This window comes from Oreochromis aureus, linkage group 7 (assembly GCF_013358895.1).
Source record: "Oreochromis aureus strain Israel breed Guangdong linkage group 7, ZZ_aureus, whole genome shotgun sequence".
NCBI lineage: Eukaryota > Metazoa > Chordata > Actinopteri > Cichliformes > Cichlidae > Oreochromis > Oreochromis aureus.
In genome coordinates, this window is record NC_052948.1 from 59,579,692 (window position 1) to 59,606,433 (window position 26,742).

Below are 26,742 nucleotides of genomic sequence, written 5' to 3' on the forward strand. Positions count from 1 at the left end.
AAATTAGCTGCTATATATAGAAATATACAAAAAGGAAGCTCTATTCTACCAAGAGTGTAACAAGAGTTAAGAGCCGAAGCCACTCTCTCTCTCTCTAATAATCTGCTCATTTAAGTATTTTTACAGGGCCAAAAGAGCAGCTGCACTTTTTCACTTTAAGACTGCAGAGTACACTCAGAGTGCCAGGATTGCACTCAGCCTCCGTCTCTGCAGACATCTACTGCACTGTTTAATACGACTTCCCGGCTAGATTTACTGTGATGGCTTTTGAGGCAAAGAGGTATAATATGACAAAACATGGCCCTGTAACCCCAGGATAGTCAGCAATGTTTAGTGGTGGTGAGACCCATTTAGCTGGAGGATTGGCAAATATATAGCTTTCCTCCCTTCTCATGTACAGAATTTCAATAAATGGGACTGTAAATCAGGGTTGAATTTAAACTTGACTACATTTTCTGTCTTTTTTTTTAACTGTACCGGCCTCGGTTTGGGAGGTCAAGGTGGAGGTGTGTGTGATTAAGTCACTTTTTACTTTGCATCAAGTGGCAACCTCCAATATCTCCAGTAATGAAATGAAACTTGCTGCACTGTTAACTGATAACAGCCTCTCCAAGATGTCTATCCTTCAGTTTTGGTGACATTTATTTAATGCCCAGTATATTTATCGGCAGCTCAAGATTACTGATATTAGCTATATGTTAATCTTTTTGTATTAGCATTTATATCGGCTGATAATTTAAAGTTTAAAAAGTAACAAAGAGCTGAGATAAACATTCTTCAACCATGTTACGAGCGTTGACATTGCAGTTTGTCCACCAAAGACACCTTTGCTGTTGGAAACACATATTTGAAACGCCACAAACATGACAACCAGCTGATCCAAGTGGACTTAAGCAGAGTGTAAACAAGTAAGACAATAACTGCTGGGGAAACTCAAATATTGGATTTTTTTTAATCTGGTATCGGTAAGATGCTAATTTAATTTGTATCCTGTATGTATTTGTATACACTAATAAGCATATATCTGTGCCACAGTAGTGGCTATCTGCCTCTTTTTTAGCCTGTTATACAAATGCCTTTATGGAGCATCCGCATAGGAAGTGACTAGAAGACACGTGGTGACGAGAGACCACAGAAAGTGAATGAAATAACCGCCAGTGGTGTCCCAAGTTAAACTTTTCTCAACTTTTTGAGAGCAAAGAAACCAGCTGATTTTCTTGAACTAAACCAGCCAGCTACCAGCTGAATCATGACCATAAAAAGATTTGACTTAGATTTTTTTTTTAAAGGCGAAGACACAGGACTGTGTGAACAATTTCTTTTAACAATGCCTTCATTGTTGAAAGAAAGTTACTCATCCCAAAAGTTTTTACAAATCCCATACTGATTTCCAACTTTCTCAAATTAAATTCTTTTCATTGTTGCAGCGCTGCATAATAGGACTTTTGATAATAATATCAATTATTAGTTATTATTCATCTTTGGCTCTCTTCCACAGCGTGTTTTTGTCTTGTCTTCCCCTCCTCACCCCAACTGCTCACGGAATATTGCCGCCCCTCCCTGAGCCTGGTTCTGCTGGAGGTTTCTTCCTGTTAAAATGGATTTTTTCCTTCCCACTCTCACCAAAGCGCTTACTCATAGGGGTCTTATGATTGTTGGGGTTTTTCTCTGTTTTCTTTATATTATTGTAGGGTCTTTACAATATAAAGCGCCTTGAGGCAACTGTTTTTGTGACTTGGCACTATATAAATAAAACTGGAATTTTTGAATATATAGTACAGTGCTTCATCAACTGATTGCAATCACTGCTATTACAGTTTCTGAAGTTTTTGTCACATGTTTAAACCTTTCCATGGCAACAGTGACCTCCACTAATCAGAGATGTATTTGTTTCCCTTTAGGATTATGGATATAGTAGATGTTTTGTCTGACATCACGAATGTTGGTTGTTGATATCTTACGGCAATTTCTACAAGACACATATCATTGTTTCACAATTTTGAAGCATATAGTAAGCCAACTTTAGATGGTTACAACATTTTGGCTCATAATTAAAACCCTATATGGAGACGTATGAATGGCATTTTTACCTTGAGAACCTCACTCTACTAAAGACAAATTAAAAGCTTACCAATATGACAGAAAGATGACGATATCTTTAGTTGTGGCTTCAAAGTAGTGGTCCAATGTTTCCCACTATGTACAGTGTATAATTGCCTCTATTTTGAGTATGGGGTAGATGGAATGGTCAAAAAAACGGAAGGTTGCCATTGCCAACCCCAGCTCAACATTACTATAAACCAAAATCTTAACTCCACCATTTGACCTTAGAACTGAAGAGAGGTGAAACATCTTCAAGCAACTTAAAGAAGTCCAGACGCTTTTCTTTGCAAGCTCCTTTGACTACGATGACCTGGATGACTGAGAACCTTCATAGACATAACTGCATATATTATACTGCATATCTGTGCAGGGGTACTATTTCAGGATTTACTATTATAAGGCAAATTCACAGGGAAACAGCATATCTTTTTGGTCAGGTTGGAGGATTTGTACCCGTTCTTTCCAAAATGCTTTTTTCCCCATGGTTCCTACCTCACAAGGGTTATTTTAAAATCAAATAACACACACACACAATACAGTGTGAGCTGGGGGATGCATTGATGGAATGTGAATGTCAGCGGTCTCTTTATTTACGCTCCATATAAAACACTGAGCAGTAATTAACAGCAGGTATCCTCCCTAGCCAGAGGGTAATTGACTGTTTCAAAGTGCCAACACTTCATAACAGAGACTGTATGTGTGTATGTGGCCATGTGCATGCTTATGTAAAAGAGGAGAGGCAAAACTGTATGAGTGAGAAATATAGATCGTGTATGAGTTTTTGCGAGCACGAGTGCATTAAAATTAACTCTTTTATATTCCATACCTCCCCCACCTCTCCTCCCATGCTCTCCCTTCCTCCCAATATGGATAAGGGTCAGCAGTGGTGGGCACAGCCACTCAAATGCTCCAGGTTTCTTTATGAGTGCATTAAGGTTCACGCGTATTCATTATCAGTAAGTGTAGTAAGATGGATCAAGCTGAGCCATTTTACCACCATTGAAATGTTAGCTGTTAATTTTAGCGTGCGAGCAGAAATTTGGTGAAAACTCGAGTCTTTTCTTATAACGTCAACAAGGTCTGCTGTGGATCTGTTGGTAGGCATGCTCTGAGGCGTGGGGCGTGGGGGTGTCATAAGGGTCAACTACCACAGCCAAATGGTTAACTTTTGCTAACATATGTTTCACAGTATAGTGTCAAAGGACAGTAATGAAAGCAAAACTATATCTTTACGTGCTTCAAAGTCCCGTGTATCGGATTTACAGCTGGTGAATGACAGAATCTATGTTATGAACCTTAGCACTGTTGGTACAAAACAATTAGCCATATATGACTGATGCTCTCAGGCAGTGTCATACAATTCTGTTGACTCGCTGCATTTCAGGCACAGGTAAGAAGTTAAACAGGAAGCATTGCAACACTGAACTTTGCGTTATTCTGTTTATGCAGTTGAGATAATGAGGTCTGGGCTTCTCCGCTTAGACCGTCGCCCCAGTGACCTGGCCCTACATGAGTGCTGAAAAATTGATGGATGGGTATTAGATTTATGTATTATGTTTGCATTATATTTACAAACTATGTTGTTGTGCTATATAAAAATATATTATGATATATATAATTTTTAGGATCAATATGGTGACCTACCAAAAAGTGAAGTAATAACAAAATAATTTTAAAAAAGTGAATATATATTTTTATGTCTTCACATTATCACCAAGTCAAAAATGCGTAACAGCACATTATAATTTTGAAATTATCCCATCTTCTGAAGGTGATACTGTAAAAAAGCATCGTGTACCTCTGTGACTGCTGAAAATTAGGGCTACAAACTGCACTGATGTCAGTCAGATGTATTAATAGATCCGTTTGCTAATAGAAATTTGCATCTAGACAGTCTATATACTACAAAAACCTCTTTGTCCAACACTCTCAAACCCACTTAAACTAACCTGAGGCGAGTGAGCTGAAGCCAAATGCCACACGTCTACAGTACATAAGCAGCAACCAGACTAATGAGAATCCAAACATGTGTGGTCAGCTGCTTCATGCTCTTGTGGGGCCATATGCTCTTTCCGCCATCATCCTCACAGGGAACATAAAGTTAACGAGAGGCTTGTTAGAACGTGTTAATTGGACTGTATGTTCACTAATTGATTTTTGGTTAATTAGGGTTGGGGTATTTAGTGCTAATTGTTATCTGAACTGTTATTTCTCTTAATTTAATAGGTGTAAACACAGTCGAACCAGAGTGTCCCGAGTTGTAATTGCCTCCAACAACAGCAGCAGCAGAAACAACATGGTGTAGACCAAAGGTGCCTCCACAATTAGAGCTCCTCTGAGACATGCCACACTGATTGGCTATGATGTTAATTAATGTTAATTAGCATGTTCCCAGCCTTTTTAATGGGCAACAGCGCTCTTGGTCCTTACTTATCCAGCTGTTTGCTATGAAATGCATGATTTACTGTGAATAATGTTTCCAGTAAAAGAAATGCAACACATACTGATGTCCTGTTTGTGTGGTTTGATGAGTCAGTGTTGTGTCAGTGAGGCTGCAGAAGCTTGTAGTGCATCTTATCTAAGTCTTTACATACAATATTTTGAAAACAACTCATAACCCTGTAATTTAATTAAATGACAAGAGAATGGAAATGTTGGATTTTTACATTGGTGATATTGGAGCCTTTATAAAATTACTTTAATCACATGCAACTGTGTGATAAAATAAAATCCTTCCAACATAGCAGTAGTAGTATTGTATATTTATCACTTAGAAAGGCTATCTTATCTTATTTTCGTCTCTTCACTTAAAAACATACAAATGTGAAACAAACACACAAACTCTGCCGTTTTCCATATAAAGCACAGAAATGTTAAAATAACAATAAAGTGAAGAGTTAATGATTTAACCCAAAAACTTTAAACTTCAAACAGCAATGTTAGAAGAAACTATACAGTTCAAAGGAATCAGTAACACATGAATATATTAAAAAGCAATCGTGTTTCAGAATATTTAAACCTGTGCTAACAATAACTGTCAAACGTGTGCCACACAATGTCTCACCTAGGACAGCAAATAAAGACGACCAGCAGTTTCTAGAGATTTGGTTCAGTTCGTCGTCTTTTGGGCAGACGGAGCCTCTCTGTCTCGAGGAACTGTTCGATTTTGGAGATCTGCGCCCTGAATGATTCCTGTTGGTCGTCCCTCTCCTGGGAGCAGGAGAGTTCCCAATCGGACTCTGAACTAGGACCTGCAGCTAAGGTAGGAGCTCTGCTACACCTGATTCAAGGAAAACACTAGCATGAACTTGTTTGTAGTCAGTAATCATATTATTACTCATGTAATAATACACATTTCAAATGAAGCTATACAAATTCTCCTTAACATTAGACTGAAGTAATGCACTTAAATGAAAATGTTTAAGATAAGATAATAAGATAACCTTTATTGGGAAATTTGTTTTGTTACAGCAGAAGGTGGACAGTGCAAAGTTACATAGCAAAAATTAGAAAAACACTGGAATAGGATAAGATGATAAGAATACTTCTAAAACTTCTAAAATAACTTCTAAAATATAATTTTTAACCAAGAAAAACAAAAAACAACTCTTGTTTTTTGTCAATACTTTTAACTACTGAATGGGCCAAAATGTTAGTAAAGATCATTTTCATTCCGGTGTGTAGATACAAAGATATGAGCTATGAAATTTGCTGATTATTTTTTATTTACTTTGACTAAGTTTCCATAAAGTGCATGAAGTTATGGGTTTGACCTTTAGGGCAGGTTTCTACTCAAATATGACAATAGGAAACAAATAAACAATTTCTATTGAGTGGACCATTTATTCTGGTTCAAATGATGGTGTCTTCTTTCTAAAGAACAAACATACTTACTCTGCAGTGGTTTGCCATGACAGTTTGCTGCCTGTGCTGGAGGCTGGAAAAGAACAGCTTGGCGGAGGAGCTCTGCCATCCTGCATAAAAATGACAACAAACAGTAGCTATCATCAAATATCCACTGTGAGAAAGCTGTGATTGTGGTCACACAAAGTTTGTGTTTCATATTTATTATTCTATAATATAATAGTTTGAGATAATACAGTAAATAAGAAACACAAACATTCTTCTATAGGATTTGGATTATTACTAGCAAACAAATCAAATTTATGAAAAGAGTGAGTATTCATAGTGTTCAACCTTCTCCTTCAGTTCTCTGTGGCATGCTTCTAGGCCAAATCCTGAGTGATCGCAATCTAGTCCTGATAAAGTGGCTCAGAGAATATAAAATTAACAATCTGGATTCACAACCCAGTAACTCCCCAGATCTTAATCTGATCTGCAATCTATGGTCAATTCTAAAAATCAAGCGGACAAGCAGAAGCCCACAGACTGTGATCAACCTGGAGCACCTATAAGGCAGGAATCTATCACCATCAATCAGGATTTGGTCTTTTTTTGGTACAAAAATGTCAGTTCAATGCTTAATTCCTTCATAAGAAAAGAAAAGACAGATAAACAAATTCAGGGCAGACAATAAGCAGCAACAACTGATATTTGTATCTGTATCCAGCCCAGAGAGAGTAGCCAGAACTCTTCGCTTTGGTCTTCTTTACAATTTGATCAACTATCAGATGAGTTTGTTTTTTCCCCTCATACTCGAGACATGCTGCAGCCCATCTCCCTCAACTGCGAGCACCTGGATTGTATAAAATACAGAGTGACAGTGCGGTGATGGTGACAAAAGAGATTTTGGGAGTGTGTGAGAGAGAAAAAGTGAAAGAGAATAAAAAAAGAGAAACAGCAAGAGGGTGGAGAAGGGAGGGACAAATGATGAAGTGAGAGAGGAAGACAGAGCAAGAGTGGAGACCAGAGACTGAGTGAGTGAGAGAGGCGAGGTACCCAGGCATCATTAGGTACTTTTTCTTCCACAGGTCATTTGTTCTCTGTCTGTCTATGAGCTCAACATACATCAAGCCACATCCATTCAGTCAACACCTGACCGAACATTAATCAAAGAGCAGGAAACCTTTGTCTGAAATCTTTGTCAGATATTCTGCGTACTCTTTTAAACAAGTTCTCCTACATTCTAAAAGTCTAGGACCACAAAAATGTTGAAAGAGCATTTTAATATCTAGTTCCTCTGAGGACATGTCAGGCTGTTTTAACGGGCATATTCATTCAAGCTCCAGCTCAAATTTCCCGTTGGCTCCACTCAGACACATTCTATAAAATGATGAAGCTCTGAATCTGTGGAACAGCAATGACCTCGACAGAGAAAACCCTTTTATAACGGTCATTCTAATGTCCTCTGAGGGGGGGCATGCATTTCTATGTGAACACGACACTGTGGCCATTTCCTGCTGCTCAACATCAACTTGTACTAGAGAACACGATTAAAGCTTCCCTGTGATGAAATGTACTTGGACACAGGCTTCAGCAGTTGAAATTAAATTTTCCAAAGTGCAGCTCGCACAGTGAGGACTCATCAATAAAGCTCTCAAATGTAAAGTTATGTAAATCATGAGCTGTGCTTTATCACCTGACTAGTGTTTTACAAGCTATTTTAAAATAACTTCTGTGACATACATATATGATTAACTCTCACAGTTATAAATGAACCACCTTCTAAAGTGTCGTAACAGCAATTCCCTGCTTCTTAACAACTGACCATATCTGCTGCTCTTCTCTCTCTGCAGGTCTCCTGCATTGCTTCCCAGAGTCCCTGCTGCTTTCTCCTCAGGGAAGGTGCGGTCCCACAGACACTGGAGGCATTCAACAGGTCTGACGCCCTCATAATCACCAAGGGGACTAAGAGGAATGAGGTGAGATGGCAAGAACAGCAAGAAAGCAAGAATGAATGATGATTAGTAATGGTAAGAAACGCAGACGGACAATGAATTCACTGTGTAAGATGTTCCTAGTCATGCATCAGAGCAGTTTCTGTGCTCCTTAGTGAAATGATAAACCATCACCATTGTCGTGTTTGCTTTTGAGGGGCTTGGGTATTATTGTGCTGGCAGGATGTCCTGGGAATCCAGCAGTTGCAGTTGTATTCTGCTCAGACAGAGACGATCCCTGGAAAAAAACACCAAGAGTTTAACTGATATAAAATTAACCACAGCTTTAAAGCATTGCTACATCTGAATGTCAAAAAATTGTTACGATTACAAAGTAAAATTAACTGCACTTCTTTAGGTTAGTGTAGCTAGTTAGTCCTGTATGAGCAATCAGATGACTTAAAGGGTTTTGAAATTGTTGTTAATATTTTCATCACACAGCTTGAAAACGCTACAACCTTTTGATTCTAATACCTGGATTGGCTGGTGCGCTATGGTGACATCTGACTTTGTTCTGGAGCTTGACATTCTTTTCTCTGCACCGGCCCATTCAAATAATGGCCTGTAAGTCTTTTTGCTGGGCAGAGACGACTCGCCAGAATCACCCAGCAGCTTCTCTCCTAACTCAGGCTGCTTGGGACCCTGACTTGTAACGAGTGGCAGCTTCGGATCTGTTTCACTTTTAGTCTTCTTCGTATCTTCTGTATCCTTTATATTGTTACTTTTCATGTGTTTGTTTTCTACCTCAGACTCAAGGGTTATGGCAACCATCGTAATATTAACATTGCCATCTTTTAAGTGGGATTCTTCCAAAGGTGTTTCATAGACATTCGTATCTACACTTGATTCATCTTTTCTTCCTTTCTTTACACTTGGATCACCCTTTCCTTCAACAGCTACCACAGACTCCAGCAGCTGCTCAGGTTCTGCCAGTTTGTCACTCACAGGTACATCAAAGCTTTCATCTGTTTGCTTCATACCTGAAATAACATCAGAAGGAGTACATGTTTCTGTATGTGTCTGACATGATCCCAAGTTTTCAGCGATGAGAAAACCATTTGAGTGACTAGCTGATGGGGCATCGTCTATCTGTGAGGTACTTGAGTGTTCAGACAGTCCAGCAGAAAGCTCCCCTGCTTTTTTGGTGGGACACTGATTTAGTGATTCTGTGTCTCCGTCTGAGCTTTGGACCTTGTTTTGACACAAATTTGAAACTTCCTGTTGTTCAGAGCGAACACTTTGATGTTCTCCATCTCTTCCAGTCTGACCATGGATCTTCAAATGTTTGCATTCAGCATCCTTTTCACTGACTTTCTGACAGAGACTTTGTGTGAAGTCTGAGGGTTTACAGACATCCACAGGCGGCTCAGCGCCCATGAAGTCAATGACCTGCAGTGTGTGGCTCTTTTCAGCAGTCATATCAGTAATCGTCTGGGCTCGTATCTGTGTTTGTGGTGTGTGCACTGCTGTCTTTTCCCTCTCCTTCACTCCATCTGCTCTATCTTTTGTTTCTGTTTCAGCATCCTTTGCTGACCCCTCACTATCCTCTCGCCTGTTTCTTCTATCTGTTGTTGGTGCCATGGCTGTTCCTCTCTTTTCTCCAGCACGTCCTCCCTCCTTCACATCTTCTCCTTGATCGTTTTCCCTGTTCCTCAGCTGCCCTATATTTTTCTCCTCTTCTTCTCTGTGGCTATTTCCTTGTTTCCCGTTGTCCTTCTCCTCGTGTTCTTTCTCATTCATTCCTGTGTTGTCTCCTTTATTTTTCATGTTTGTTGGTAAATCTGCAGATTCACATAGAGAGCTGTACTCGGAGTTTGATGCAGTTATACCACTCGCACAGCAACCTCTGATAAAGTGGGTATCATCATCAGACACAGAGAGAGCCGTATTAGTTAGATCTGAACGCACATCAGGGTTGTGTTCACTTTTCGAGTTGTTAGCCCCTTTGTTCAATGTTACGGCATCTGTGGCTCCTGTTCCAGAAAAAGTACACAAGCTGAAAGAATTCAAGGTAAGTGGACAACTGGGCATTTTTAGGTGGCTTAAAGGCTCTTTTACTGTTTGTGACTGTTGTTTTGGGACTTTTTGACCTGAAAGAAAAAATAAGAAAATGACTGTCTCATAGTGTGTCAGAACATATTTATCTTCTGTATGTTTATGTTTAGTGTGCTGACCTTCAGTTTCTGCAGTGGCAAGTATCTTAGTCCCAGTTGCTGTGTCCTCCAGACAATCTGGAATTTTGGCCTGAGAGGAGACTGAGTGCTGCAGACTGCCAAAGCTGGGAAGCTTAGATCTTGAGATGGGTTCACTCACAGATTCCTCGCCTCTAACTTCCTCCACAGAGGTGGGATGGGTAGAAACACTGAGTGTCTGGCTGCTGTCTCTTACCTGTGCAGAGAAAAATAAACATGCATGCATTCACATGTTTTTACTTTGGATGACAGTTTCTCTTATAAACTCACATTCACTATACATCAGCTACACCTGCTATTATTAACATTATTCCCATAGCTGTAAATCAGAATATTATGAAAAATATTATAGTGAGCTCTGTTCCTGGTTTCTTTATCCCTGAATGTTCAAGTGGTGACTCTGGTCTGTTTTGAAATGTTTGTCTAATAAATGAGAGGACACTTTGCACTATTTAATGTTCTGCTATCCAGCACATGTATTTCACTTTCTGTCAAAACTGCTGAAAACACAACCTTTTAATTTTTCATTTTAGTTATTTTTCAATTTTAATATGATCATCCAACACTGCAAAAGTACAGATATTGGTAGAAAAAAGTGAAGGTCCTCTGTAAATACTTTAAACTTCTCAGCTGAGTAGTACAAAGTCTGCGTGATGAGTTTTTCATGTAAAAACAGAATTGTAGAAAAGTGTTTATTGTGTTCTGTTAAGAGAATCTCTCTTCTTCTTCATCTCATCCTATCCCTAGCATCCTCTACTGTCACACCAACATCCATGAATCTTCTTTTCCTCTTTTCCTCCTGCCTGGCAGCCCCATATTTAGCATCCTTTGCCCAGTGTATCCACTATCTCTCCCCTGTACGTGTCCAACCGTCAGCCTTGCCGCTATAACTCTGTCTCCGAAACACTGAACCCGAGCTGTCTCTCTGATGTACTCAAGTCAAGTAAAGTTCATCTCTACAGGACATTTAAAAACAACAGCTGTTGAACAAAGTGCTATATATCTAAAATGATCAAATCAAATAAAACACAGGAGAAAAATGACAGAGTTAAATGAAATATAAAGCTGTGTAAAAACAGCACAAATGAAAGTACTTGAAACTCATTCTGATTTAAAAGCCAAAAACTACATACGGGGTTTGAAAGCATCTAACACTGGAGATGTCCTGATGTTAGGGGCACTTTGCTCCACAGGCCTGATCCCCTTTGTGCTTTAATCTGGAGCTCGGCCTCTTGTCCTTTTTAAGCACCACTGTCTCTATAGCAGCAGGTCTCACCGCCATCTTGCAAACCTTCCCTTTCACTCTTTCTTTCACAAATCACCCAAGACACTCATCTCCGACCACTGTACCCTGCCTACACGCTCTACTTCACCTTACTTGTGCACTGTCCATTGCTTGAATGGTTAACCCCAGGTATTTAAATTCATCCACCATCACTGCTTCCTCTCCTTGGAGCATCCCTGTTACATCTGCTTGCTTTTACTAAGTTCTACTTCTCTTCTCTCCGGGCTCTCTTTCACCTGTTCACTACTCCCGCTACAAATCACAGTGTCATTTGTAGACATCACAGTCCAGAACCCCCCCACCCCCTTGCACCCATCTGTCACTCCTGCCTCACACGACACCTGTAATCCCCCTACATGTGTTTTTGGAATACATACCTCCATTTCATGTATGTGTTGTTCGTGTGATTTGGCCTGTAAGGACAGCTCAGCGTGTTTCTGATGAAGATCATCAAAAGCCTCTTTCAGTGCTTGAAGGTCTTCTTGCTGTGTCTTGAGGCGATCCAGAAACTTCGTCTTCTGTTTACCCGCACAGACAAATGAAAGACGTGATTTTAAATGAGCTTGTATGATTTTTTGGCATTTTCCCATTTACACATTAAGTCTGCTATAGAAGAGTTCAGCCTGACGGACACTGTAAATATGTGCTACTATCATCACACTGCCTTCTCTCACAGCACAGTTTTTCTTCTACCTCTTTGTCCCAGCTGGTCTTGGAAGCAGCATAGCTCTCCATCAGTTGGGCCACCTTGTCTTCCACTGCCTTGCTTTGCTCTCCCATCACCTCATGTTCCTGTTTAAGGGCCTGCAGTAAAATTAATCGCCCATGGGGTTTTAGTGCAATACTAAATTTTTATGTGTTTATTTAATGTGAACAGAGGGTTCTAAACAGGGCAGGCAGAGAGAGGACTTCTTGCTAATACAAATCAGTTGGCTTGTGTCATTTTGATAATGATTTTAATAAATTAATGAATAGGTGAATTAAAATGAGAGGGGGTGGTATAGAGAGAAGAAAAGAGAACAATAAACTTTAAAGCTATAAATGCAGAATAAACACACTATCATTCAGTTGTGGAGCCGACTATATTCACATATGTACATGCTGTGATATACAATATCCCATTCGTCAAATTTATGGGAAGGAACAATGGTTGTCATTCATTTTGGTCTTTGCATAAATTTACTCTATAATCATTTAAATAGACCCTGAAAAATTTCTGATCTGTGTGGGGCCAATGGGTGATGCAGGGTTTTATCTGGAGACATAAATCACATTTTCTATCAGCCAAAACTCCAACGTGCATGAAAAGAAAGTTTCTACAAAGGTGAAGTGGGATAACAGACGTGGCATTACTATAAGTTTGGCACTTATTTTTGTTTTTGCGCACAAAAACCAATTAAAGTATTCTAACATAAAAGGACTGAAATCACACTAACTTTAAAGTCCAGAGTCTGTAAGGGTAAATTTCATTCACCCCAAATTTTTTGTTAAATGTGGCTTAAATGTATGACTGTAATTTTAAAGAATCAACAAGATAAATTCTTCTATTTCTTCCTTATTATTGACAAACAAAGACACACCTGGAGCTAATTTTTTCTCCCTGTAGGCAAAAAAAGCTTTGTTATTATTAAATCAATTTTGCTTACCAGTGATGCTTACCAGTATTTGTACTACATACAGTTAATAAGCTCAAGTTATTCATGTCCATTTAAAAATCAGTACATATTAGTATTTACCTTATTTGTGTAATCAAAGTAAACATCTGTCATGCTAAGTAAATAGTGCCCAGAGAGAGAGGGAGCTATATTTTGGAGTGCTTCTTGTTTATTAATGTGTTAGACTGGATAATTATGTCCAAATACACATTTCAACCTTGATCACACATTTATTCAGTTACATTTATATTACTAGAAAAGTGTTGCAAAGAAGAAAAGAATAGAAATGTAAAGTGTAAATCAGAAAAAATAGCACATCTTAATCTCCTGATTTATTTTTAACTGGTGTATTCATGTCAACTAACTAACTATCAGCCCTGCAGTATATTTATAACTAACTGGACAGCTCGTTCTCATTCTTTTGTCAATATTTTGCTTAACTCAAACAGATGATATCTGACGACCTCCCCTGTACCACTGATGATTTCTGACACCTCAGTATAATTAATAAAGTGATCTGGTTGTGGTTTGACGACTATCAGAATAGTTTCTGGGTTTTTCCAAGTGGAGTTGCATAGGCAGAGATCACCCTCCCTAACTTCTGTGGCAAAGCCCGGTCATTTTGTTCTATAAGCAGGCCGAAATACAACAGGAAACAGCTTCAAGGATTGCTCCCAGACAGCTTTCAGGGGGCAAAGAGTTAAAGATAAACAAATTTTGGGGTCACCTTGAAAAAAATATAAAAGATCAGAGGTCAAATGTGACATGATATTTGGATCCAAACTACAATGTAAAATTTATAATCCCCACAATCCAGGATGACTTTGTAAATGTTGCAAAAAACAAAGAAAGGCAATGGAATTTTAATTAGTTCTAAATACAAAAGACAATTTATGAAAGTTTAGAATCCCGATATATCAATATATATCACATATCATTACCTATATGCCTATATGTTGTCAAAACAAACAATGGCAGTATTAATAAACATAGTTTTAAGTAGCTTTATGTATCACTATTATCTCTCTGATCTTCAGATCAGTCTATTGACCTTAAAGGAGAGGTGAGAGGTCAAATGTGACATATTTTAAATCTTTATACAGTACTTTGTATATGTTGACAATACACACCACATTTGTGAGAAGCATAGTTTCTAGGTTATAAGGTTCATCATCAACTTTTGACCAATAGTTCATTGACTTTGAAGATCTCGATGGATGTCAGCCAAATTTTAATGGGGTGTAGACCCCACTCTACACCCCTACGGAGTGTCACCAGAATTCATTCTAAAGTTTTCAAGCTATTGTATTTACAGACAGAGTGACACACAAATGCCTGCGAACCAGAAACTACTTGGTGGAGGTAATTTCAAGACGGGCACACAGATACGCATATTAGCTATTTGCTCTCTTTTGATCTGTTAAAGCAAACTTCACATGTGTTTCATCATCAGAGATTGTAATTTAGGTCTGCAGAGACACTACATACAGATCACATGCAACTGCAATAAGATGCTCAAAGCAAACAGACAAAAAACAGTTGCCCTTGAAAATAATAATAAAGCTGAATGAGAGTTAGTTTGGTGTGCAGGAGGAACTGAAGAACACGTCAAACAGGAACTGTCCAGAACACCTAGAAACTTTTTCTCCATCTTACCATTACATGAAGATAAGGAACTTTGGTAGGAATGTAGTGCAGAATACAGGTAAGTGAAAAGTACTTTTCAAATGAGCTCAAAGTTTTTTAGGCTGATCCACTTTTTGAATGACAACAATTGTAAGGGGACTGAATTATTTTTAAAAAGTACTATATGTGAACCCATAATAGACAGATGTAACCTCCTTGTTCAGAAAAAGGCTACCAAGGCATGGCGAGAGGGAAGTCTTGGCTAACATGTATACATGTGAAGAGTTACATCCACAAAATAGCACAGGATGAAATACTCTGACCTCGTAGGTCTGTCTTTGTGTCTGTAGCTCCAACTCTACTCTCCTCACTGTCTGCGTCTGACTCAGCAACAGCTGCTGGGTGTGCTGCAGGGACCGTATCACCTCCTAAACCACACACAGACACAAACACAATAATGGCGCACAAACTGACCGGGCTTGATTTTGGTTTATTTGAACCTCGACATCATAAAAAGTGGAAATACTTCAAAGGAGTTTCCAAAACAATCACGTTCATAAAATTTCACTGAAGGAAGAGACTCAACATTAAAAGCTGTCTAGGTTTGGTCATGTTCCAGGTCCTTACCTGCTTTTCTGCTTGGTTAGTTGCATTTTCCTCCCTTAGCTTCTTGTTCATTTCAGTTTCCTAACCATACAAAACAATAAATATTATCTTTGTCAGAACTGGATTAGATTTTTCAGCATTAATCAATCGATCCATCCTCTTCTGCTTATTTAAATAAGGGTTGCAGTGGGGCTGGAGCTTATCCCATGTACTATGCAGTGGCAAACAGTTTTGCGGGGCTAACATGCAAACTTCACACAGAATTGGATTTGATCCTGGGATCTTTTTGCTGTGAATTGCTAGAATAAAACACAATTTCTGTTAATGACCATCATTTACCAGTTTTAGCTTCTGGTGCAGCTGCTGTATATGCTGCTCTCTGCCTGTAGGACTGTAGGGTTTGACCGGTCTAACTGAAGTCATCTTGGCCTTGCTGAGCTCATTACTGACTTCATCCAACTCCTGACAGGACACCATAAGAATCACAGGATTAGTCAAGTTGATTCCTCACAAACTACTCAGACCACTGGACAATTCAAATAATACCCTCAATATATTCTAGTTTGAAACAACAATATATTTTAGTGGCTGATATTTAACTGAAAACGCCAAATGGTACAAAGTTTAGAAGGAAAATCACAAAAATGCCTCAAACAATCTAAATGCTAGACTACTTGGCCCCATACCTTCTTTAGTGACACAATGGATGCTGCTTGTTTTTCATTAGCAGAAGTCAGTTTCTTGTTTATTCTCATGGCTTCATCAACTGGAAAATTGACACATAGCACAGCATGAAGCATACACAGCTTATACATGAAGGCAAACAGGAAGGGATCCCATCTAAATCACAAATTATATGAAAAAACTAAACAATGAACCACAGGACACGAGATGAAATGGATTTCCCGTTGCAGTTGGTTTACCACTAATTGTTACAGACACTAAAATAATTCCAATCTTTTCCAAAAAAAGCCTCTTGGGTTTAAAAATTGAGGCTGGTGTTGTGCAAAAGGTCAGTTTAAGAACACACGTCTCACTAAACAGGACTACATCTGGGCTTCATTGACAAAAACTCTACCTTTAGCTGACAGCAAAAAGAGGAAAGTATGTTAGATAAGTAGACAGCAAGGTTAAAAAGTTAAAGAGCAGGAAAATAATGTGATGGATCAATCCTGCCTGGTGTCAGCAGGACAGGCTGCCTGGTGTCGGTGGTGTGGGAATATTTTCTTGGCTCACATAAAGCCTCTAGATAGCAACCCAGCGCTAAACTAAACCTCACTGCTGACCTGGGAGATGTCTTCATAGTTTACTCTTATCAAAGTGTTCCTAGAGGAGCATTTAAAGAAACATGACAGTGACCTTTGAGCATTACCCAGATCTTGACCCCAAAACAAAGACGAGGATAAAGTGAAATGAATGATGTGAAGGAAGATTTTCTCAGGAATTAATGTGCTGTTGAAAATTCTGCATGAGCAGAGACATACTACTGTATCAAGTCACGATGTACCAGGATTCCTGTGAACTGTTTCCAGCACCTTATTATATTTATGACTGAGAGAATTCAGGCTGTACTGGGAGCAAACCAGAATCTCTTCTGCTGAAAACAACCTAATAACACTCAGTAATGACAAACTGAAGTGGCACATATGTGAAATGTGTGATCTGATTTTTGAAGATTGTTTGCATGGGATCATTAGTAAGCCTAGAGTGATCAACATACAAAGAACATGTATTTATATTTTGTCTTTCTGTATCTATTACCATTCTGCTCCAGGTTGTCATGGGCCTGCTTGACCATGGCACACTGCCTGGACAAGGCACTGAATCTTTTCTCCACCTCTCCCAGTTGGCTCAGGTGGCCGTCCTTTGTCCGGCTCTGTAAGGCCAGTTTCTGTTCCTGTGGAAGGCCAAAGTTAAAACAGACAAGAAGAAATGTGTCGAGGAGGATCCGCCCCGTTAATGGATACAGATCCTAGGACTGTTTGTATATCACTGAGGATGATTCTACATGTGACTGACGTGTCTCTAACCTATGAGGGCCCTCGGTTTCTCAGTTTGATCCGCCCCTCACTTGTTATATCTGGTTTCAAATGATAGATGGTGACAGCAAAACTCCTTAGACTGAGGCTTTAAAGCCACCACCACCTGACCTGCCCATCCCCAGCCTCTCTCCCCTCCCCTGTAAAAAGTAAATTGGTCAATCAGATATGCCCATATGCAGATCTGTTTTACTTTTGTAGGGGGTCAGACTAGCTATTTCACCCTGACTCCAGTTCTTCCTTTGCCCATTTTTTAACCACTTATCCACCTTGGGGGCTTAAGAGAAAGACTTATCAAGTCGCCAGTTCATCACAGGGCAATACAGAGACAGGTGACACACTTTCACATCCTACAGAGGAGCACAAGCCAAAGAATTTCATTACGGGTAAATGTGGCTACACTGTTTATCTGTACATGACAATAAAACTTGAAACTACAGCCAAATTAGAAACACCAATTAATCTATCATGCAGGTCTTTGGACTGTGAGAGGAAACTGGAGCTTCTGGATGAAACAGGGAGAACAAACAAACTCATCACAGAACGGCTACAGGCCATCAGAAGGTTCGAATCCAGAACTGACCCTCTATTCACCACCATGCTGCCCCTTTATTACCAGCTTGTAGCAGACTGATGGCTGTGGCTCAGCAAAAGAAGCTAGCTTATTTTGCAAACTAAAGACATATGACAGTGGAAACAGCTGTCAAGTAAACTGAGGATCACGCTCTGACAGAGTTAGTGCCTGCCTCTTTCAGTGGGATGTAAGAATCAAGTGGGCTCATGCCTCAGAGCGCTTTATCGCTCTTCAAACTGCCATTACAGTTTGATTGTGTGTATCAAGCTGAGCAGATTCTTTCCTTCTCCCGTTTTCTCACTCACTCCCTTCTCTTTCATTCTCACTCCCTTCAGTCAATCTGTCCGACTCTCCTTTTCGCCAGATCTCTACAACTCCCTCTCACTCTGCTGAGCCACCGTCATGCGAAGAAGGTTAAACTGAGCGAGGCCCAGTTATAAAATATTTTAATAGAGATATTTTCTCTGCTGTGCTGGCAGTTCAAAGTGTCACACACTCCCTATCCGTTACTCCTGATGAGCTCTCCCCTCTAAACCCATCCCTCCTTAGCACCATTCCCTTATCCTCCTCTTTTAATTTTACTCCCCTCCCACCAACCTTCTGTCAACAGTTTGTATAAATGGAAAAATCCTTCCTTACCAGCTCACTTGATTTCTTCTCCAAGTTGTACTTCAGCAACTGTGTGACAGAAGTAAAAGAAAACCAGTGAGCCGAAGATTTGAAAGCGGCTTCCAGAAAATAGAAATAAGTGATGTTGCAGTCGTACATGACAGTTTTTAACGCCTCTGGAATCAAGATGCCACATTTTTAATAACAGCAGCAACTGAGTGAATTTTAAAGCAAGGCTGCTTTGTGGGCTTCTTATTCCAAAGTTAAAAAAACCCTTCACATTTCAGCTTTGAAGCCTGTGCTGCAAAGACGTCCTTAACATGTATAGGTAAAAAAAAGCAACATAAAACACATTTAAAGAGAAATAATTTGAATCTACAGTCCTTTAAAAATGCAAACATTCTACCAAATAAAGATCATGTAATGTGACAGAAAGCCCCATCTCAACACACACTTTTGTTTCAGTACTGTAACTCTCTTTATATAACTTGATCAGAGATTACAGATTAATTCAAAAATTAAAATGGAATTACATCTGTATGTCCAAACATTTTGTTTTGCCACAATGTCATGCAGATATTTTACATTCAAATGCACTTTCTTTAAGGGCTCTGTGATTAAGTCCCTCCACGTTTATAGATTTTTGGCATAGATTATAACACAATGAACGCCTCACTGACGGGAATCACAGAGGCTGTCACACCCTGGACAGGGCCACCAGATGTCTTCTCATTTTGCCAAATTGTTTTTTTTTGTTTCTTTAAACTATATACTTACTTCCCGCTACAAACAATGAATCAAACAAAACAACTCTGACTTTGTCCAAATTACATCTTAGGCCAGGAGAAAATACAGCGTCTTTTTCATTTTTAACACATAAAATGTAAACAACAACAACATTTTTTGCCCCTAAGGACAGAAAAAAATAGTCCAAAAGGTAAAGTTTTGGGGGCAATAATACCCCATTTATCATTTGCATGAATTTAAACATTACTATGAATATAATTTTTTTTTTCTACTGGAATTAAAATAACTGGTGTATGAATCTTTTTATATTTCACATTAATTGAACTATACAACACCAGTGGTGTGCAGATAAGTCAAGGTACACGGCAATTAAATCACTTCAGTGCCACCTGTCACTTGTGTGATAATGTGTTAAATTAAAGAATCCACCAGACCGTGTCACAAGATTGAACACAAACAGGCTTCATTTTATCCAAACACAGCAGTCAGAGTCTCCCAGATAGAATATCAAAAACGGTCTCTATTGTCTCTGTAACACAGCTGGGTTGTTAATGTGCGTTAGACCGTGAGTATGACCGTTTATCACCTCTGTGGTGTCAAGTCTGAAGACAAGCAGAGGGGAGCCAGAGCGGGCCAGGCTCATGCACCAGAACCCCGCACCCTTGACTCTGATCGAGCATGTCTTTTCTTTATTTACTTGTCTCTCTGAACAGTTTAACAATTAAACTGTGCTATCTTCCTTATTTTTAATAAAGAAGGGATAAAAGGTGCTGCTGGTGTGCATGTTACAATAAAAACAGAGATAGAGAAGAAAGAAGAATGTTGAACATCTCACTACCTGCAGTGACTTCAGCTCTTCCTTTAAGTTGTTAATCTCCTTGTCTTTTAACTCAGCAATGACCTGATATTTCCCCTGAAATGTTAAATTCATTTTGAGTGTCAAAAAAGCAATAAAAGCCCAAAGCACAGGACAAAAGAATTCACTCCGAGGGCCAAAACTGTGCAACTGAGATGAGTAAATTTACTACTCCACTAAAGACATTTATTGAATAAAATGCTCTATCATGGGGATGTTTGGGGGAATAAGAGTTCTGTACCTTTTCCTCCTCTGTGTTTCTTAATTTGGCCTGAAACTTGAGAAAAGATAATAAATTATTTGGAAAGGTTTTAATACACTGTTAAAAGTCTTGTTTAGAAATGAAAATGGAGGAATAAAAACCACACCTGTTTCTTAAGATTTGTGAGTGACTCAGTGTGTTGGTTTGTCACCGATTCAATTCGATGCTGTAGGGATTCCTGCAAATGAAAGGGAAGACGGAAGAAGTTACTGATGATCTCATCTATTCTTTGATATTACTTGTTAAATAAAATCAGCGGTACCTTCTCCCATTCCATCTCCTGCTTCTCCAACACCAGCTTACTGATCTGATCCTCAAAGCGGGTTTCTGCATCCTAAACCAAAAAAAGTGACTCTCAGGCGACGGTAATTTCACAATCAGACAAGCAACCAGGAAACACCTGATAAGAACATTTAAATGGGACAGCTGCGGCTAAGAAGGTGGGATTCAGTCTGAATATCTTCATCTTTTTCACTCTGTGGGCCAATGGAGTTGAGCCAAAACTGCAAAGTGCTTTAAGTTTCTTTGGTTCAGTCCTGCGTATCTTTTGTGGAACCAGTCAGCAATGGGGGAACATTAGAAGGGAGGTGATATTTGTGGAAAACCATCCCTATCCTCCCTCTTCCCTTGGAGAAGGCAGGTAAAAGTCAAGTGCTCACTATATCCAGGGGACTTTTTTATGTGCATGTGGGAGCCGGTTAACTCAGCGAGCTTATTTTATAAGTTCCTATTAAAGTATGCTACCAGCGTGGCACAAAAAAAGAAAAAAGGAGTGCACAGGAGATAAAGCTGTTATTTTTCCACCAGGGAATAATTGCTGTGTATATGTGTGAGTGCATGTGTTAAATGCACAGCAAAGCCTTTCTAAGCTCAGTAATCCATGTAAATTAAAACAGGTGACTGTGTATCAAGAGAAGCCCGAAAACCCATGTTGCACAATCTCATCTATGCAACATCTTTTTACCATTTTTACTGCTGTTCTGAATAGTCACCTTTATTGGGCATTAAAAAACAAAAATTGGCATTTGAAAGTTTGTGGGAATAAAAATTTGAGTTGGAAAAAGTTTAACACTGTTTCCAGATCACACTAAATCTCATATCACGTGCATTTCATGTAATGTGACATTTTTTCTTACTCGCAGTTCTTTGCCATTTATGACTCATCTTCACCATCTAAAGCAGCTGGTTACACTGCTTTTAAAAAAAAAGAAAGCGCTGGAATTTGACCTGCTCAGGAATGTCCGGCTCCATCATGGCATCCTCTTGCCTCTTAACCTTCCCACCCCCGTGAACGACACAACTACAAAGTGCTACTTTGATAACGGCAGTGCCTGAGGAGGAACAGACTGATATACCATCTAATGTCTGTGTCTGAGTTAACATGACTATAACAATAAAAGCTCAATGACCAACATCCCATTTTTGCTCCTCTAACCTTTAAGCACACTCGGATTTAAAGTACTTGCTGGAGGGGAGAAAGCTTTATTCTTTTTGTTAGTTCTTTACAAACAAATTTACTTTGTGCTCATTGGTTAAGGGCTAATAGGCTTATATGACCCCCTCCCCTCTTTCTTGACATAATGTGCATCATATCCAGCAGCTTTAATCCATGTACCCAAAGGGGCACCTCACTTTCTCTATGGATGCTCTAATACCAACATAACCAATATTTTTGTGAAATTACGCCGCTCTTCAGCCAAACAGAGCCATTAGTGTCTCAGTTCTACTCAGGAAATGGTGATATAATACAGAGCAATAGAGGAAGTGAGCAATACTAGAGACAATACACATAACAAGGCACCTCAAAGTTCAAACAGCTCTCGTGTCAGCCAATTTCAAACCTAAACGAGCAAAGTGTAATTTCCAGAAAGCCGCTGCTAATAATGACCAGTGTAGTAAACTGCAGTCAGTGTTCTGCTGCTTGTGTTGACACAGAGCATGTGCTCACGCATCTGCTTATAAATCTTTGCTTTTAGTATTGTTTGAAATTATGCATAAGTCAGTATCATGTATCATTCTAGTAACAACCAGATCAGATATCATTTAAATAAAATAGCTTCACTGCACTAATCTGGTAAATTAATATGAAATTTTCTGCTAATTTATGTGATCAGTATTTAAAGTATGGATGAACCTTGGTTGGAGCTAGTAGATTTTTTAAAGTTAGGAATCAGTGAACTCTGTCACTAAGCTGCTGTTAATTACTGCTAATACTAGAAGATGGAGAAAGGGATTGAGGCATGACACTCAGTACTCAACGCAGTACTACCACTGTCTATTATACTTTTTTTTTTTAAAGTACTTACGTCTTTTACCACGATGGAGAAACAGAAAAACGCCACCAGAGCCATGACACAGGACGTGATTTTGATTATGAAATTAAAATAAAGTGAACTATAAGGAGATAGTACCATAATGCCTTCACAGTGACACTGGTTACTTCTACTTTACCCTCCGAATGTGCAGCTCCTGTACGGCCTCGAGCAGATTGGTTTTGAATTCCAGCAGCTGTAGTAAGATGTTCCCCCCGCTCTCTGTTTGACAGTGTGAGCTGGAAGGATTCAGCTCATGTTCCGACACATCTTCTCCAAACTGAAAAAGAAGATCGAAATCTGAAACAAAGCTGAGATTGAAACAACATCATTCATGTAAAATGTATTTTAATCTCATCTTTCGACAAGTAAACAAACCAGCTGATGGATGTTATTTACTTTGCCTTGCACTGTCAACATTAGTAACTTACAGTGGTGTGGGTGGGAAGTGTCTCAGACTCTGTGCTAACATCCATCGAGTCGTTTCAGGGCAGCCAAAGGTCCCACTGGGCCTCTTCTGCCTGACAATCCGGTGGGGTGGGAGTGGGGCGCATTTTGTTGGAAAGGTTAATAGAATAGACGGTTTAATAAGCAGTAACATCTCTGCCTTTCCACTTATGAGCTTATAGGCTTATAATTACTTCCTCATCTGCAATTTTTACCCCTAAATGATTTTAGTAGAAATAATAGAGAAGAACATTAAGGCCTCGTAATGCTTCTCAATCACTGCAGTCTGACCTAATGGCTTTGAAATGACTGTTAGGGCTTTTTTCTTTCTTTGTTTTACACCGCTTCCATTGCAATGAGAAGATAACACCTCGATAAGCCATCCAGGTTCAAATGAACCAGCCCATCGACACTAATAGGGGTCAGAGCAATAACACTGAATGGACAAATTGCACTGTCAATGCTTTTTAAATTACCTAGGTTATTTAATTTGACCTGTGGATAGTCCTCTGCAACTGTCCCTTCAACATAACCAAGAAACTGAGTGACACACACAGACACACACTGCAAGCACACACCTACTGAAAATATAACTATTTAAGTGGGAGGTCTCCACTAGCCAATGATCTCTTAATAGAACGGACCTTTTTTCTCCCATTTAACCTGCGCTAGTATCAATCATGTTGGAGAATTAAATGATCCCTGCTAGAATTGGCTACTATCATAAACTGACACTGTGACCCCCGGCTGAGCAGGGAGGGGATCTGTGCAAGCGTGCGTTAGTGTGTCGCTCTCCTGGCGCATTATGTGCACAGCCTGAATGTGTATGTGTGAATGTGGCAGGAGGGGAGGAAACTGCAGTGTCTTTATTTGCTTTTCCTGGGATTTAGTTGAGCAGGTATTAACTACCACCTCCAAGCCATGAAAGGACAAATTAAAAGAAGTGCCGTAGCCATTAAAATGGAACATTTCTGTCAAGTAACATGAAGTTTGTATTATCTTTGTGTGAGTTATGCTGGTAACTGTTTTGTAATACAACCATAAAAGAAAGTTAAAGAAGCCCTGAATCTGTAATACATGCAATTCAAGTGCAGATACTGCTAACTACTGCAACACAACAATTTGGCTTCTTTAGTTTACCTTGTCAAGTAAAAGAAATGCACGGGTTAAACTGATAAACTCTACTTATTTTCTTTTCATGCTGGCTTACTGTCACATTGTTAATCATATGATAAAGTAAGTGACCTGTGCTTCACCTTGTGTGACCAGTAAAATGTCATGCACACTAGACTTTCTGACTTTAAAAGGGATATTGTGTTTTTAAAGTCTGAAGCAGCTTGTCTGGAAAATGAATTGCAAACTGAGTCATACACATATACATATATATATATATATGTATACGCCTTTTTTTCTTTCTAAATTGGAAAACTAATAAGAAAAATATATTTGCTGTCCTCCTTCCAATAAAATAGAATTTTAAAAAATGTATCAATAATCATACCTGATTATTAATTCTGTAAATACAACCTCAGATGAACATCAACATATGCTGTAATATACTGTGGGCTTATTTATGTGTGTGAAAAACTAAGTACCCCCCATGATTCAAGCACTTGTTAAACCTCCTTTAGCAGCAATGACTTAAAAGTAAAGGCCTCCTGTATGACTTTATCAGTCTCTCGCATCATTGTGGAGGAATTTTGGTGTACTTTTTCTTTGAAGTGTTAGTTAACTGGATTTTGTGGGATTCGTTTATACAGTTCTCTTAAGGTCCCAGCACAGCATTTCAATCAGACTGAGTTCTGGACTTAAACACACGGGGTTAGTATCTTGCCCAAGGATATTTGGCATCCTTGGGCAAGAGACCACCAATCTCTCAACTTGTACATGACCGGCTCTATCTCCTGAACTACCATAATAAGGCTGTACATTATGGATAAACACCTCCACTTTGCTCTTGTTTGTCCAAAGGACAAGACAAAAGCACATTGTCCAATAGACAAAGCCATAGTTTTTCAGTCTTTTTCTAATTGCACTGTCAAGATTTCAGCTGTTCTGAATGTTTTACACTTTATCACTGTAGAAAAAAGTACTATTAAAATATTTTAAAATGGCTTTATAACCCTTCCTACACTGGTGGGAAGATATAATTGCTTCTCTAAGATCATTGCTGATGTCTTTCTTCCTTGGGTTAATGCCTGAATACTCCAGATGGTAACTGATCATCAGCTGTTGATGATCAATTTTGTTAAATCAATAATGGCACTCAAAAATGTGTTATTTTTCTGTAGTTCATCTGAGTTTGTATTGATCTAATTTTAAGACCTTGGCCCTGCACTACGAAACAAGGTCAGAGAGAACCCAAGATACCTTTCTGTTTTTTGGATCCAGTTACCCTAATACTGGCAATCACGATGCACAAATCTGGTTATGTGTAAGGAAAGGTACTGTATGAATGTGGTAAGCACTTTTAGCACTTTAATCAGTAAGACTAGAAGAGAGCTACTATAATAATAAAGTTTAGTCTGTTTGAAGCCAGAGAAGAAAGCCAACAGTGTAAGACTTATCAATATGAGGTGTATCTGATGTGCCCATATTGGTGGTGTTCCTGGATTATGATAACTAATGTTGCTCCAGGTTCAACTGTACTAAAATCAGTTATCATGATCCTGATGATAACTATTAATCTGGGTCTTAGCGAAACACTAAGGCCCATATATGTTGATAAACAACACAATAAATGCAGAGCATTTCTTTTTACTGTGACTGTACTGTTGTTCCAAAGGTTATCAAACTCCCATTCTAACAGAATGAGCACAAACTGTTAGCCTAGCAAAAATGGTTGCTAAAGCTAAAGCCACCTAGTTGTAGCTAACATGACTCTGTAGTTTAAACATACATTTCCATATTAATGCTGAAATACATATTTATACACTAATTTAACAGAGAAATAAAACAGGCACTGCCATAAGTAAGTATTTCAAATAAAATGTTTTCTTGTTGATATACAGTACCTTACCTTTAGTAATTAGCACAGCAAGCAAGATGGCGCATGTACAGGAAGCTCACTGGACAGATGCTAAGAAGATTCTCAAAAATGTGAAATGTTAAAAAACTTTAAAAGATAAAAATACAAATTTAAATATCCCAGTAGTTTTCTATAAAATATATAATGCAGAAATAAAACGCATGCATGCATAAATTAATAGAATAGAGTTTTAACAGAGATGTCCTATTTTTGCACAATGGTAATGTGACACAGGCAGATGGTCAAGATTTACTTACACCACCTGCAGGCACTCAAACGGAGAAGAAAAAATGCATAACATTTGTTTAAATATTTTAATTAATTTGATATTTAAAATAAATGATCACTCCATCATTTAGTGTTTTTATATAAATTAATTTTTTAATAGATAAAGCTATGGCGTGTTGATAAAGCTATGGCTAATGACTCCGCAGAGGATCAGAAGATCTGTTCCCATCATTCATTCGTTGAATCTATGAAAGCAAGTCAGTAAAACACGAAGTTCACATAGTTGAAGACCTCCATAGCCAGAGGTCTCTGTGTGACTAAGCGACTAGCCACACA

General features: G+C 38.9%; 1 protein-coding gene across 4 annotated transcripts; it reads right to left on the minus strand.

The window, feature by feature from the left end:
- Positions 1-4,607: 4,607 nt before the first annotated feature.
- Positions 4,608-26,737, minus strand: LOC116319120 (myosin heavy chain, skeletal muscle). 4 transcript variants are annotated; one of them, XM_039615611.1, is made up of 21 exons: positions 26,170-26,737; positions 23,135-23,224; positions 22,843-22,983; positions 20,654-20,725; positions 20,498-20,569; positions 20,371-20,400; positions 20,112-20,186; positions 18,557-18,595; positions 17,066-17,201; positions 15,991-16,070; positions 15,644-15,766; positions 15,326-15,385; positions 15,022-15,126; positions 12,111-12,221; positions 11,795-11,935; positions 10,115-10,328; positions 8,415-10,030; positions 8,076-8,178; positions 7,772-7,911; positions 5,998-6,077; positions 4,608-5,383 (listed from the first exon to the last, which is right to left on the minus strand). In XM_039615611.1, exons 2-21 carry the CDS (start codon positions 23,177-23,179, stop codon positions 5,200-5,202), a joined length of 3,567 nt encoding a protein of 1,188 aa, XP_039471545.1. In that variant the 5' UTR covers positions 23,180-23,224; positions 26,170-26,737; the 3' UTR covers positions 4,608-5,199. The 4 variants fall into 4 exon arrangements, with proteins under 4 accessions (XP_039471545.1, XP_039471546.1, XP_039471544.1 ...); XM_039615612.1 differs by having other exon boundaries at positions 4,609-5,383; positions 12,111-12,209; positions 20,371-20,406; positions 26,170-26,736; XM_039615610.1 differs by having other exon boundaries at positions 4,609-5,383; positions 20,371-20,406; positions 23,135-23,220; positions 26,170-26,735.
- Between the last annotated feature and the right edge of the window lie 5 nt (positions 26,738-26,742).

Excerpts from the sequence above, each read along its gene's own strand:
- LOC116319120 (XM_039615610.1), bottom strand. The coding sequence starts at position 23,179 with ATGGATGTTAGCACAGAGTCTGAGACACTTCCCACCCACACCACT. Across the intron at positions 22,984-23,134 it reads CACTTCCCACCCACACCACT|TTTGGAGAAGATGTGTCGGA; the intron begins GTAAGTTACTAA and ends CTTCTTTTTCAG. Across the intron at positions 15,767-15,990 it reads CCATTGTGTCACTAAAGAAG|GAGTTGGATGAAGTCAGTAA; the intron begins GTATGGGGCCAA and ends GTGTCCTGTCAG.